This window comes from Dinoponera quadriceps, unplaced genomic scaffold, assembly GCF_001313825.1.
Source record: "Dinoponera quadriceps isolate SergipeBrazil2010 unplaced genomic scaffold, ASM131382v1 scaffold696, whole genome shotgun sequence".
NCBI classification, from domain to species: Eukaryota; Metazoa; Arthropoda; class Insecta; order Hymenoptera; family Formicidae; genus Dinoponera; species Dinoponera quadriceps.
In genome coordinates, this window is record NW_014554799.1 from 473,804 (window position 1) to 486,992 (window position 13,189).

Sequence of the window (13,189 nt, forward strand, 5' to 3'; positions counted from 1 at the left end):
AAAACATTAATATCTACTGAAATTATGTTTTGTCATAGCTTGTCAAATTTTCAACTAACGACAAATAATTTACACTGTCGTTAATTGAAGTCGACCGATTATTTTGTTTGGCCGACATCGTTGAAAAACTGCTGAATCACGAGTTGATTTTATCTCTGGTTGAATATTCTTTTAATACTTTGAACCTGTTAATTAACCCCTTATTTTTCTTAGTTGCGATGCTCCGCTACGAGCAGCTACTGTCTTCTACAAAATATAGCCGCTTCGAGCTCACAGATTGGTCAGCTATTAATGCCTAGGACTGGGACCAGAGGGCGAGAAAATCGGCGTTGCGAGAGCTGCTTGTTTTTCCCACTTAACCAGTAGAACAAAAGAAGACTGATACTTTACGTTAAGCTTTAAGATTTTATACGTGTTTCGCTAAAAAAAAGTCCGAGAAATATATTGGCTCCTGCACGCAGAACGCAGAATTCAGAATAAACATTTAATTTCCATGAAGAAACGGCACATTGATTGGCCACCACGTCCTGTATGTAGAAACCAATGGCCTGTCGCACTCGTCAGCGAATCGACCACGGTTCGACACCACGGCGGCGACTTAAGAGTGAGACTTTTAGCGCGCGCGAGACAGACCAGCACGGACGTTCGTGAGAGAGCCGGTGTTTAGTGCACGGCGATCGGCCACTCACGTGTTCGGCGACATGCGACACTCGTAGCGGTAATCTCGTATGGTGTGGCTTTTCGCGAACCCTAAACATAACCTTTAAAACGATGGCTACTGAAGAAGCTTTTGAACAGGTTAGATTTGTTACCATTTTTGTCTTATTCAGAACAAAAATAATAACGATGCGTCGTATTTTCACGTTATGTATTACGTATTCACAATATTTAGTCAAATGTGAATCTTGTAATTATCATGGATTAAGCATCGTTTCATAGCAAACATTGTGCTCTGTTCATTGATTTTCATCAAATATTTTGCCAGTTCGAAGACGAAGAAGCGGAGCTTCCCCTTGGTGGCACTCTCCCCGGTGGAAGGAAGCGTCTCTTCTCCAAAGAATTACGCTGCATGATGTATGGTTTTGGCGATGACCAGAATCCTTACACAGAAAGCGTTGACTTGCTGGAAGATTTGGTTATTGAATACATAACCGAGATGACACACAGAGCTATGGAGATTGGACGTACAGGGCGAGTTCAGGTTGAGGATATAGTATTTTTAGGTAACATGAGGCACATCTATAAATTTTTAAGATAGATATCCAAATGATTTCTAACCTACCGCCTATATTAAAAACAAACAAAAATAAAAATCAGTTGTGAAAATAGCTAATAGTAAAAAATGTACTCAGTATTTGATACTTCTGCACATGGTGAGAACATGCAAGTTAATGAGTAATTTTAACTAAATACTTGATACACTTTAGAGTTTTAAATCTTGAATCAAGTCTTGCTAGTCCCTGCTATAATAATTGATATTTAAAAGAGGTCTATGGCAAAGAAAAGGTTAAGAACCACTATGACATACATTTACCCCAGAGAATATAAAAACGTCGTAGACATTTTGAGGTAATAAGATGTTTAATGTGTTATGGGAAAAATATATATACATATATATGTATATATATAAATTATTTATAGCTGTTAACAAGTTTGTAACCTTACGACTTGTGTGTGTTTTCAGTAAGAAAGGATCCCAGAAAATACGCCAGAGTAAAAGACCTGTTGACAATGAACGAGGAACTCAAGAAAGCAAGAAAAGCTTTCGACGAGGTTAAATATGCAGGTACTGTCAAAGAATAGACGTAGAATTGCATTGTTATGTTATGGTTATTCCGAACGCAAAATGAGTTCTTGAGTTTATATTAATTTATCTATGATAATCTATCTGATTTGAAATCTCTTGAGTTCCTGCGCGTTTGCCGTCTTTTGGTTATCTTTTATTTATTATTACTACGAAACATTCCTTTTGTATTAGAAACAGCTCGCAAGAGTAATTTTTATGCATTATGCTTATTGTAATCAATCGATCTGCACGTGTCTTGACTAGATATGAAAGAGTTGTTTTCGACTACGTTTGTGCTGCTGCACTTGCTGCGCAAATGTTGCTTCACTTTACAATCGTGTACAGCTGCTTGCAAAACAAGAACTATTGTGTTCGCCGTGAAGCTACAGCGCTTCTTTTAAAGCGAGTTTTTTCACTTAGTTTCTAGCAAAGAGGAAGCATAGAGCGAGAGAAAGAGAGAAAAAAGAGAATTTGCTTCCAAAAGAGAAACGTAAATAAGTGAATATAATATATTATTATACACATATATATATATAATTTTTTTTTCAAATATATTGTTTATTGTTTTCAAATGTATTGTTTGATAAAGATGATCATGAAACTTGAGACTAAGTCTCTGATCTCTTTGTTACGATGAAAAGGAAGCGACAAATTTCTGTGATTAGCTGATAGAGCAATTTTGTATCATACTTCACACATCTCTCTATATATCGATACTTTTAATGAGACAATATCTTTTGTATTCGCCCTACAGCGAACTATATACTCTGTGTACCTGTAATACAAATACAAAACTGCATAACAAAACACCGTTTCGTCGCTCAATTTTTGTACGTTACTTTTCGTGTGTCGTTCGCGCAAATGAAATGATTCATTTACCATCACCACCGTTTAAACTACAGACACAAGCAATCACAGTAATCCTCATCTGAAGAATATTTATTCGCTCCATCAATTCCGTTGTACATCGTTGTTACACGCGTTTGCATACTTATACAATATTTTTCTGCATGGTATGGTCGTGTCACGAGTCAGCATGTGGACTGTGCATGTAGTTTTTACTGTCTGTCCGTACAATAGCTACTGTATATAATGGTAGTATCATTTCGAATAAGCCTCAAGAGCTTCGACATTTTCTACCTACTTGACATCACGAACGGCCTGTTTTGCTGACAGAATGACGTCATTGATTCCCACCCCTTCGTATGAGGAGCCACACAGTGCCAGGGGGATGTTGTGCGTGGAAATGTAATCGTGGATACGTTTCACACGTTGAACGTGACCCACCACGTGCTGCGGAATACAGTCCCTCAGGACGGCTACGTGGTGCGCTACGGGTTCCTCCGTGATGTATAAGATATCCTTCACTCCGTCGACCGCCGTCTTTAACAGCCGTTCCTCCGTCGGATTCGGCCCGAAGTGTTTCTCGAACCACGCGCCGCCCATCATGATTGTTAACACCTGTTGTGTACGTATGACAAATGAAAAAGACAGAAGAATGTCGTGCTTTATGGATTGCCACATGTACGAAATCAAGCCTAGAACGAGGGAAGAAAAGCGTACACACCGTGGAGGTGGCGGACTCCTTGGGGACCATGCAGGAGTCGAAGATCACGCCCAGCAGAGGTAGATTCTCCTCAGGGGGTATCAGGAAGCCGAACGCTTGCAGAGGCAGCACATCCCCGGGGTACTCGAGATTGACCACCGCCACCGTCACCGACGGTATCGCCCTGAGCTCCGCCGACAGCTCCGGATGCTGTTCCTGCAGCAGTTCGGCCAGACTCTTAGCGGGCAAGCTCGAGATGACGCGCGAGTACTCCCGTACGTCGCCACTAGCCGACAGCTCAACGCGATCCGCCTTGAACGTCAGCCGTTCACACTTCGTGCCTGTTTCCATCGTCACCCCACGCTTCTCGAGGTTGTCGGCCAATGCCAAGGGCAGTTGCTCGAGTCCTCCTTCCAGACTCCAGATCGCCAACTTCTCCAGCTGAACTACTCGTCCCATGGTGGCATCATTTATAGCCCTAGCCTCCTTCGTCTCCTTACTCTTCGACCTGGAGAACACTTTCTTCAACTTCTTCGCCAGGAAGCCCTTTACTATAGACCCGTGCTTCTGTTCCGCCTCGAACAGTGACTTCATCATGAAGTTGACGCTTATCTGACGCGCGTCACCCGCGCAAACGCCACAGATGATCGGGCTGATGAGGCGATCTGCGATATCCCGGCCGAGTCTTCTCTGCACGAAGCTATAGATGCTCTCGTCCTCCTTGGACACCTTCGGTGCCTTCAGGTCGGTCCACAGGCAGTTCACCAGGGGACGGTCCAACAGTGAAATCGTCTTAAAGAGACCCTTCAAGGACATAGGCAACATGTGCAGCGCCTGCTCCGAGTATATTAATCTGTTCTGAGCTATGGGGTGACTTGCATTGATGCGAATCAACTTGTGGGTCAGCTGGAGATCATCTATCATATCAAGTGTGTTCATCCCGGCCGGTCCGTGAGGTCTGACCGTCCTCGGCCCTTGCTCAAAGATCGCCCCGCTCGGCGATCTCCTACTGCGTATCCATCCGCCTACGCGATCAGACGCCTCGAGCAAAGTAACAGATGCTAGTCTCGCTTCGTTAGCGGCGTAATACGCCGCCGACAGGCCTGATATACCGCCTCCTAATACTACCGTCATTTCTATACCAGCGTTTTAATACTACGATGATATAAAATGATCTCGATATGATCCTGATGCGGTATTAAAAGTACTGAAACGTATGTAATGTATCACACGATTTATATCCTGAGCGTCCGAATACGTTATTCTACCTCTCCTAAAAGCATACGAATTTTATTGTTACATTATGATGTGTTCCATACACATGCAGGTACAGTCAAGTTCCTCACTTACACCAATGAAATATAAATATATACACTTACACCATGAAATCTGTACAAGCTCAATTATCCGCAAGCAGATGATGATTCACAGTGACACCTAATGTGAACGATAATGTTAAATATGGTGACAGCTATGCGCTTAATCCTACGTTGGCCGCTCATTCATTGGAGAATAATATTAAATACACGGGGTATAAATATAAGAAATAGCAATTTGTAGGTTATGTATTGCCCACAGCAGAAAGCACATACTGCGTTATCGACCGGTCGTTACGTCACTTTTCTCGCATCTGCTCTGTGAGTTTTCAAAGCATTTTGTATGCATCCAAGCCCGGTATTCACAAGCGTCGTTCTATATTTATTGTTCACTAAATGCCAAAGAAAGATAGAATGATGCTTTCAGCGTTGTAAGCGTTTAATCAGACCGCAGCCATCGGATCTTATATGTGACAGTCTTAAGTTTATCTTCAGATGTTGTGTCGCGCTCACTTCATTGGCTACGAAATATCTGAAGATAAACTTAAGATGGTGGTCTTAATGTTGGTCCACAATTGGTATTTTAAGCCTTAAGAAATTGGACCAATCACAATCGGATATGAAGAGAATAATTAACTGTGATTGGTCAATTTTTTAAAGCTTTAAGGCTTAAAATACCTATTGCGGACCGACATTTAGGCTGCGGTCTGATTCATGCTTACAGCACTGTAAGTCCTGGTCTACGATAGATGTTTTAAGCTCTAAGCCTTAAGAAGTTGACCAAAAATTGAAAAAACTTAATTGAAAAACTAATTGTTTTAGTTGTCGTTAAAAATGTATCATTGAAGGATTCGACCAAAATGGTTAAAATTACCTGTAAAAAGTGACTCATTACCGTTACTCACTGCACATTGAAAAAAGTAACGCGTTACTCCCTGAACCTGGGTTTAACGTTCGTATTGTAATTTTATTTCGTAGTATATTACGTAACAAAATATATTATAAATTATAAACGTATATAAGTATATACAAATCATGTTTAAACTAACACTTGGGAAGGCGTGTAAGGAAAACTGTGACTGTACAATGTGATAACCAGCTTAAGTAAATAACGTTAATCACCCTATCGAAAATGAAGTAAGAAGCGTGAACCGGCGATTAGAACATTATTATTCGTATCCTGTAATTACATAATTTGACAATATTACCTCTATTTATACTTAGTGAATTAGAGTAATATAGTGCAGCTCAACCTTCGTCTACCATCGCCGAGACTGAGTGCACCTCACGAAGCGCACGCGCAAATATTATTTTCGAAGAATGATAACAGCGCATCCTGATGCGTGTGGAAAGGTTCGAGCGCGATGGAAGAAGAAGGTTGAGCGCGCGCTTCAGGTAGTCGTCAGGTAACTTCAGACCTCGTCTCGTCCGACAGACAAGACGGTATTCTGAAGAAAAAAAAAACGTACAGTTACTCCGTTATAATTATATATATTATCGTGAGAATCTTCACGCTCGCCGGTTCCCTTATTTTTTACGTTATGCAAGTTATTACGCGATCTTAATTGAGTCTTAGTGCTGCTCAACTTTGTTCAATTACGCGACAAAGAGAGAGAGAGAGAGGGAAAGAATGAATTGGAGGCGCTCGGCGCGGTTGACGCTTAATAATGAGATAACAGGATTATCCGTCCCACCACACTGACAACAATAATAGCACACGCCTTGGCATTTCGTTGGCGCATGAGTCATCGATTGCGATCCTTCTCCGTGCACCCAATGACATTTAACACCGGGGTAAAACTTTGTCACGCACCTGCGTCGCGAATGTCAACATTCTTCGCGCATTCGCGACGGGGAGATCCGCGACAATAGATAAACGCTACACTTTATTTCCTTTATAGACCGGCCAATTTATCAGCGACGTGATCGAAGAGTTCATTTCCGTGCGTGGTGTCTTCGCATTTTGAAAATGTGGAGGGAACGGTTCGCGGAAATAAGATCTTCGGTCGTACCGTCGCTCTCCGAAGCCGCGCTTTCTTCCTCGGATGCTTCATCGAGCGATTTTAACGAGACGAGTCGCGATAAGTATCGTCCTGATACCGCTCGAAATCGAAGGACTCGGTGCGAGAGTGACGGCAGGTTCGCGATTCGCACGAATCAAGCCCTGCCCACGCGGAATCGACTTTGCAAGTCGCGAGTATACCTTCACACTTGCACCCTACGAAGCTCCGCAACTTCATTGATCGGGACTCGTTTTCAGAAAGTTTTCGTAGTCCCGATCTCGCTGCCGTGATTGCTGGAAGCCTTCGACTTCCTGTCGGGGTCCATCGCGATCGAAATGAACTCCTCGGAGATCCTCTTGTCCAAGCCCGTGTAGGTCTGCGCCAGGTCGACCTGATCCTCGCCGATCGACGACATCCTCTTCGGGGACTCGCTCTTGGCCTCCGCTTGCCGTTTTCTCTCCAGTTCCTCGACCTGATCCGCGACTTGGTGGCGCTTGTTCGGTTTCGGCCGGAACTGCGAGACGAGACACCCGGTTAGTTTCCCGTTCGCTCACAGACCCGCCTGACGGAATCGCGCGCGGTGTCTTCTCAGTGCGCTCGATCGAGTTTCGAGAGTGTGCTTCGCGTTCTTTATTATCGAGCCGGGCGATTTTGTCCGGCAATTTAACAGGATGCTATTATGTCCGCTTCGTTGAAGCGTTACGCCGCCCGTTTATTATTTCATGTACTGTCGACGGCTCACCATTTGAGACGGCGGTCGTCCGGCATACGGCATGTGGGGCAACACGGGAACGGGACCGTAGGCCGGTGCGGAGATCGGGAGAGGTCCAGCGGACACGAATCCACCGGGGAACTTGCCGGGCGGTGCTGGCGGCATCCCGTACGGCGGCTGTAATCGTATATTCTTTGTATTACCCTTTCGCACGATCCTCCCAATTACCAGACGATAATACCGAGATAAATAACGTTAAAAGATCTCGCCGGCATGTCTACGTATCTATACATTTTGTTCCCTGCGTTATTATTACAGGCTACAGTCTACTGAAAAGATGTTACCCGGGAAAAAATGATTATACATGATTATATATGATTATATATAGCTATATAAAATCGTATGTGAATTTTACCCACATATATGTGGTTACATATACGATCATACATGTCCATATGGAAAGAATGTTGGCGAAAAATGATGTGATGTCATTTAATCAAGTGTCGATATCATGTGCATTCAGAAGCACAAGCAGCCAGAAGCATTGATTTCGATTGTATTCGCGTTGAATTTGTGAACAACGGTATTTTATCGTTGTTCCCTCCGTCGATCGGCGGCAATCGCGTCTTCGGGCGCGATTTTCCCGGCATCCGAGACTCCATACCGGAGGTGCGCTCGCTCACGAGTTTCTCCTCGGCGATCGGGCGATCGGCTTGAACTTTCTAGCGCGTGTCACTGACCTATCCCTTGTCTCTCCCTCTCCCTGGCCGCCCAGCCTGCCCGTCGCTCGAGAGGTCGCGGCTGTTGGAGGTCGTGGGAGAGGAGAGTCGCGCGCTCACCTGGATCATCGGATGCATCGGCACCACCGGCTGCACCACGTAGATCGGCTGGCTCTTCGACACGTGGTTCTGCGCGATGACCCACTGGTGGACCATGTTGCGAGTCTTCAGGTGGCCCTCGCTCGCCCCCTCGTCCGCGGCATTGGCTCGCAGGCAGCCGCAGAGCTTCGGGGTCAAGGTCAGGCAGCTGTAGCCGGAAACCAGCAGCTCGGCCACGCTGGCCACCAGCAGACCGATGCTCGCCAGCAGACCCGCCAAGCCGCCGTCCACCTCCACCACGTTACCGTCTTCGCCCTGGAAATGCGCGACAACGTCAGTCTGTCGTCTCGAGATATTCATCATAGATTTTTCAACGCGAAGAAGTGAGCTCTGCGAAAGGATCAACCTAAGGAGCTAAAATCCAGCACGGAGAAACAAAAATGTTGCAATAACAGTTACCACAAAGTTTTCTAATGCTGGACCACGCCGGAATTATGACTGAAACTATCGTGCGTGTTGTAATCTTCACTGGTGTGCACACATGAAATACATCATAATTCCAGCTTTAATCCCGACATGGCCCGGCATTACAACATTTTACGGCACTTCTCACCACAATATTTCCTCCGTGTGGTTATTGCAGCTAAAGTAAGGACAGCCGATGCGTGCCGATTGTGACAAATTTAACTGCGGTGACTACGCCATTGGCCATTAGAGAGATCAACACATTCGCTGTAAGATACAATTATATCGCTCGTTGTAATTCGTCGCTCTCCTTGGCTCGAATAGGTAGTCAATTTAGCTGCGGTAGTAACGACATTGGCTGTCCCTCTTTTGGCTCCTGTGGCTAATTCCTTCCTCGAGCGTGAGTCGCGGTGAACGCGTTATCTCGATCGTCTCCTCGACGCGAGACGAGACAGGGCAGACCGCAATTTCGCGAGGAATAGGGAGGAAGCACGCTTCGGTACCGCGGCAGGTAGCTGGCCAATGCGAGAGCCGCAAGAGCTGCGTCGTGGCCAGTTCTCGCGTTAGCCGCTAAGTAACTTCCTATACGTTCCGCGCTCATGATCCGTGGAATTTCATGCAGTGGCCTGACCGCGTTTTAGCCTTGGCATTGGGAACTTTCTCTGACGGTCAAACGGTTCCATCGGGCGTGAGCCGCGCCAAAACCGGCCGACACACGGCGAATCGGGGTCACTCGCGGCTTCTCGCGTTAATTAGCGATCAAGCGGTCCGCGCGCGCGAGAGATCCGCGCAGAGTTAATTAGAAGATGGGAAGATGCACTCTCGATCTTTATCGGATTCGCGCCGCTGGTCCGCACGCCACGGAGGAAGTCGTCGCGTCGTCCGGACTCGTCCTGGATTTTCGCGAACTCCGCGCACCGACTCCGTTGAAATCTCCCATCTCCGGTGCTCCCTCGATTCCTCGACGTCGTTAATCAACGGGGATAATGTTGTGCGGTAAGAATTACTGTGGAGTTTCATAACCGAGGAACACATCGACGTTCCGCTATAATTCATCTTTAATTCATCATCCTTCCGTTTCATACGAGCTATTTAGGATCTGGATCCACAATGGATGTTGTAATCCTTTAGCCTTTAAAGGCTAAGCACTGAATTGTACACGAGAAAAAATTTGGTATGTATCAAAAATGTCTACCTTAATTTTTATCTCGCTTTAACGCGGGGAATATATTAGGAAGTATAGAAATATGTTAAATTAATATATTTATTTTGTTTACATATTATCTTTTAACACGCTATTACTCGTGTTGTAACTCAAGTTACGTGACTACTCCAAGGTTAAGAGCTTAATTACGGCTGTTGAAGTGACATAATATTTTTAATTTCGTGGGAAGATATAACTACGTTCCTCAGCAAAATAAACTCTGTTGACTTTGTCTACTCTTACATGACTGGAAATGATGGTAACATCGAAGAGAATTTGCGCGAGAGATCAAGCTATAATATTCTCTCTCCGTGTAGATTCCGCTTCCGGCTTGGAGTTGTATTCTTTGCCGACTTGCTTTCAACGTCACGCGAACATTTCAGATCACTTCGTGGTAAAAATGAATCCGGTATCGCGACCGGATCGACGTACAAGAATCTGCGTTGGCTCTCGAATGTCTTTTTGTGATTGGGGACCCAAGGTCCTTGAAATAATCATTGACCTTGCGACGAAAATAAGCCGAGAACGTACCGAAAGGCTGAGGAGCGAGACTTCCGGCGTCCTCTGCGAGTCCCTGACCACCGCCGTCAAGGCCGTGATCGCGGCCATGTTCGAGAGGGCGAGGGCGATCAGACTGGACGCGAGGTGAGCGGACGAAAAGGCGGAATTCGTCTTGGTGGAGGACGTCGCCAACGTCGCGACCACTCCGAGCGCGCCGGCGACCAGAGCGCCCGCACCCGCCCAGAGTCCTGCGCCGGAGCCGCCCAAGGAGGCGCCGTGCACGAGCACCAGGACGCCGAAAACCACCAGGACGACACCTGAAAGAACGAAATATATGTACGTTGAAAAAAAGTATTACATTGCGAACGGAGGTTACGTAAATATTGAATGTAGCACACCGAAAGGAAAAAGTACTACGTCAAATAATATTTACTTGATCCGAATAAAATAATAAGTATGTTTTCTATTCCTGAACTGGCGCAGCCAGTTCAGGAGGGCTGCGTCCTGATGTTCATTGCTGAAAACCTACAGTCCATGTTACGAATACTGTAGATTTTCAGTAGCTGCAGTGAAAATCGGAACGCAACTTTCTCGAAATAGAGCAGCCAGTTCAGGAATAGAAAACAAACGTAATTACTCCGATATTTACTTGAACGTGGCACTTTTTTCTCAGCAGTGTACATGTAAAACGCGAAATAAGAACGGGATTACGGCCGTCGAGTCCGAAGATATTCGTGCTTGAAGCGAATTGTGAATTCCTTGTTTTCGCTTCTTTGGCCGCGAGGATTCTCTTAATTGTAACGAGCAACTTCCATGCGCATTCTTCGATGCGCGCGCGCGCGCGATTCACCGTGCGCCTTCTTCCGATGCACTTCTCCGGTACTTATCGGGCGACGCCAGGTGTGAAAGCATCAACGAAGATCGTCCGAGACAATGACCGTACGATCTTTCGTGAGATCTCAAATCGCGGCGGAATAAATTGCAGTGACGCAAAAACACGGTGCTTTACGGTCACGCGCAAAATGAGTTGCATGTGTACGACTTTCTAAGTGAAATGTTTTCACTCTTACGTCGGTTTCTGATTTATGTGCATTCGGCGCTTGTGATTTCTCGCTGAAACGCACGCACGAGAGCGTGCCCCGCCGCCTAAAACGTATCGCCGCTTAATCACCGTTAATTCCGTTGCGGGAATTCTCTTAATTAATTTTTCCCCCTCTCTCTCTTTCTCCCTCTCCTTCTACACACATATATATATATAAATATATATATATATATATGTGTGTGTGTATGTGTATCTCCTTGTCTCTCTCTTTCTTAATTAACAGCGAGAGGTCCGCTTTCGAGACAAATTGCGCTTCGTTAGAAACGCCTGGAATACGATGGACGAATTATATTCTAATATATTCTAATATATTCTAGTCTATGTATTAGAAAATAGTAAAATTAAGTAGAGTAACAGAAAGTGTTGAGTAAATTAGGCGACGTAACGATCTTCAATCGATACAATCATGCGATAATTCCGATAGAAGCATCAAAGTTAAAACTATAATTCTAATCATATGTGCGAAATTACTGTTATAATTTTATTCCATTTTTTTTAATTTATCAGCGGTAATTTACTTAAATTTTTGTCCTGCTAGACTTCTTGCTCTTTCACTTGGAGAATTTAATTGGATTTAATTGGATTCTAATATTCATTAACTTATCATTGATCGGTAGGGAGAAATAATTGATTAAGAAATAATAATCAATAGGGAGAAATAATTAAGAGAAATGAGCAACGAATCACTGTTATAACTTTATTTAGTGTTTTTAATTCATTAGTGATAAATTATTTAGATTTTTATTCTACACAGGCATTCGATTTTTTGCTCTCTCTCCCTCTCCTTCTCTCATTTAAATGTCGACTTTACTGTTAATTAATTTACCATCGACAAATCTAGATCCGCAGAGAGAAATAATTATACAAGAAATAATAATAATCCAATGAATAAGCGTAGGGGTATCAATGATTAAGAGTCGCGACGAGAGCACTCAATCGTTAAATACGCGATAACTGCCGGTGCGCTATCGGCGCAGCCCGCAGCCGGGGCTCGTAAAGTGGGCTATCCGCTTCAAATCGCCTAGTGAACAGCCCACTTATGATCCTCGGTCTCTCCCGCGCTCGCCGACAATGTCCCATTTACCACGGGGGTCTCAATTACCGCGCGTCGTTTGACCCCGACGAAAACCGATACCGAATCCGATACACACTGCGCGCGACATCGGCGTGTAAACTACCTCGTTCGTAAACAATCACATATGCGACTCACCGAGCAGCAATTGTCCGCAGGACGTGAACATCAGCAGATTCGAGTCGTCCTTGGCCTCGGAGGCCGGCAGACGGTGATCCTGCCGGTCGTCCGGGACGCGTTGCCGCGGCTGATGATGATGATGCGGCTGCTGACGCTGCTGTTTCTCCGGGATGAGCACATCCTTGGAGTGCTTCGACTCGAGGCAGCTCTCCGGCTTCAATTCCGAGTCCTTCGACTCCTTGGAGTGGCTCGAGTGCTGGCTCCTCACCGTGGAGTCGAGCGCGATCACCGCGTCCTCCATGTTGCCGAGCGGGACGATCAGCGCATTGCTGGCTGCTTTACGGGAAGAATATTGCGGACCCGCGCGATTATGCACCGTTGATTATCTTCGCTCGGCGAAGACAATTTTCCGCTGGTAATCTCTCCTCGTTTGCTCGCTCGCTCTCGCTCACTAGCTAGCTTATTTACTTCGCTTCAAGGTGGACACGTAGTAACGCACCTCAGTCGCGGCTGCGATCGCGTTCTCCTCCGCTCGGTTTGCTAA

General features: G+C 45.3%; 2 protein-coding genes across 7 annotated transcripts; one reads left to right on the forward strand and one right to left on the reverse strand.

Moving 5' to 3' along the window:
- The first annotated feature begins 301 nt into the window (after positions 1-301).
- LOC106742022 (transcription initiation factor TFIID subunit 13) lies at positions 302-3,045 on the forward strand. Of its 2 annotated transcripts, none has more exons than XM_014614601.1 (4): positions 302-798; positions 986-1,223; positions 1,685-1,786; positions 2,207-2,620. In XM_014614601.1, exons 1-4 carry the CDS (start codon positions 772-774, stop codon positions 2,227-2,229), a joined length of 390 nt encoding a protein of 129 aa, XP_014470087.1. In that variant the 5' UTR covers positions 302-771; the 3' UTR covers positions 2,230-2,620. The 2 variants fall into 2 exon arrangements, with proteins under 2 accessions (XP_014470087.1, XP_014470088.1); XM_014614602.1 differs by lacking the exon at positions 2,207-2,620 and adding an exon at positions 2,963-3,045 and having other exon boundaries at positions 307-798.
- LOC106742021 (protoporphyrinogen oxidase) lies at positions 2,710-12,963 on the reverse strand. Of its 5 annotated transcripts, XM_014614599.1 has the most exons (7): positions 12,664-12,963; positions 10,382-10,668; positions 8,203-8,496; positions 7,394-7,540; positions 4,925-7,165; positions 4,712-4,769; positions 4,462-4,605 (listed from the first exon to the last, which is right to left on the reverse strand). In XM_014614599.1, the coding sequence occupies exons 1-5, from the start codon at positions 12,944-12,946 to the stop codon at positions 6,905-6,907; spliced, it is 1,272 nt and encodes a 423-aa protein (XP_014470085.1). In that variant the 5' UTR covers positions 12,947-12,963; the 3' UTR covers positions 4,462-4,605; positions 4,712-4,769; positions 4,925-6,904. The 5 variants fall into 5 exon arrangements, with proteins under 5 accessions (XP_014470083.1, XP_014470082.1, XP_014470084.1 ...); XM_014614597.1 differs by lacking the exons at positions 4,925-7,165; positions 7,394-7,540; positions 8,203-8,496; positions 10,382-10,668; positions 12,664-12,963 and adding exons at positions 2,710-2,851; positions 2,931-3,247 and having other exon boundaries at positions 3,354-4,605; positions 4,712-4,918; XM_014614596.1 differs by lacking the exons at positions 7,394-7,540; positions 8,203-8,496; positions 10,382-10,668; positions 12,664-12,963 and having other exon boundaries at positions 2,710-4,605; positions 4,925-5,294.
- Positions 12,964-13,189: the final 226 nt, after the last annotated feature.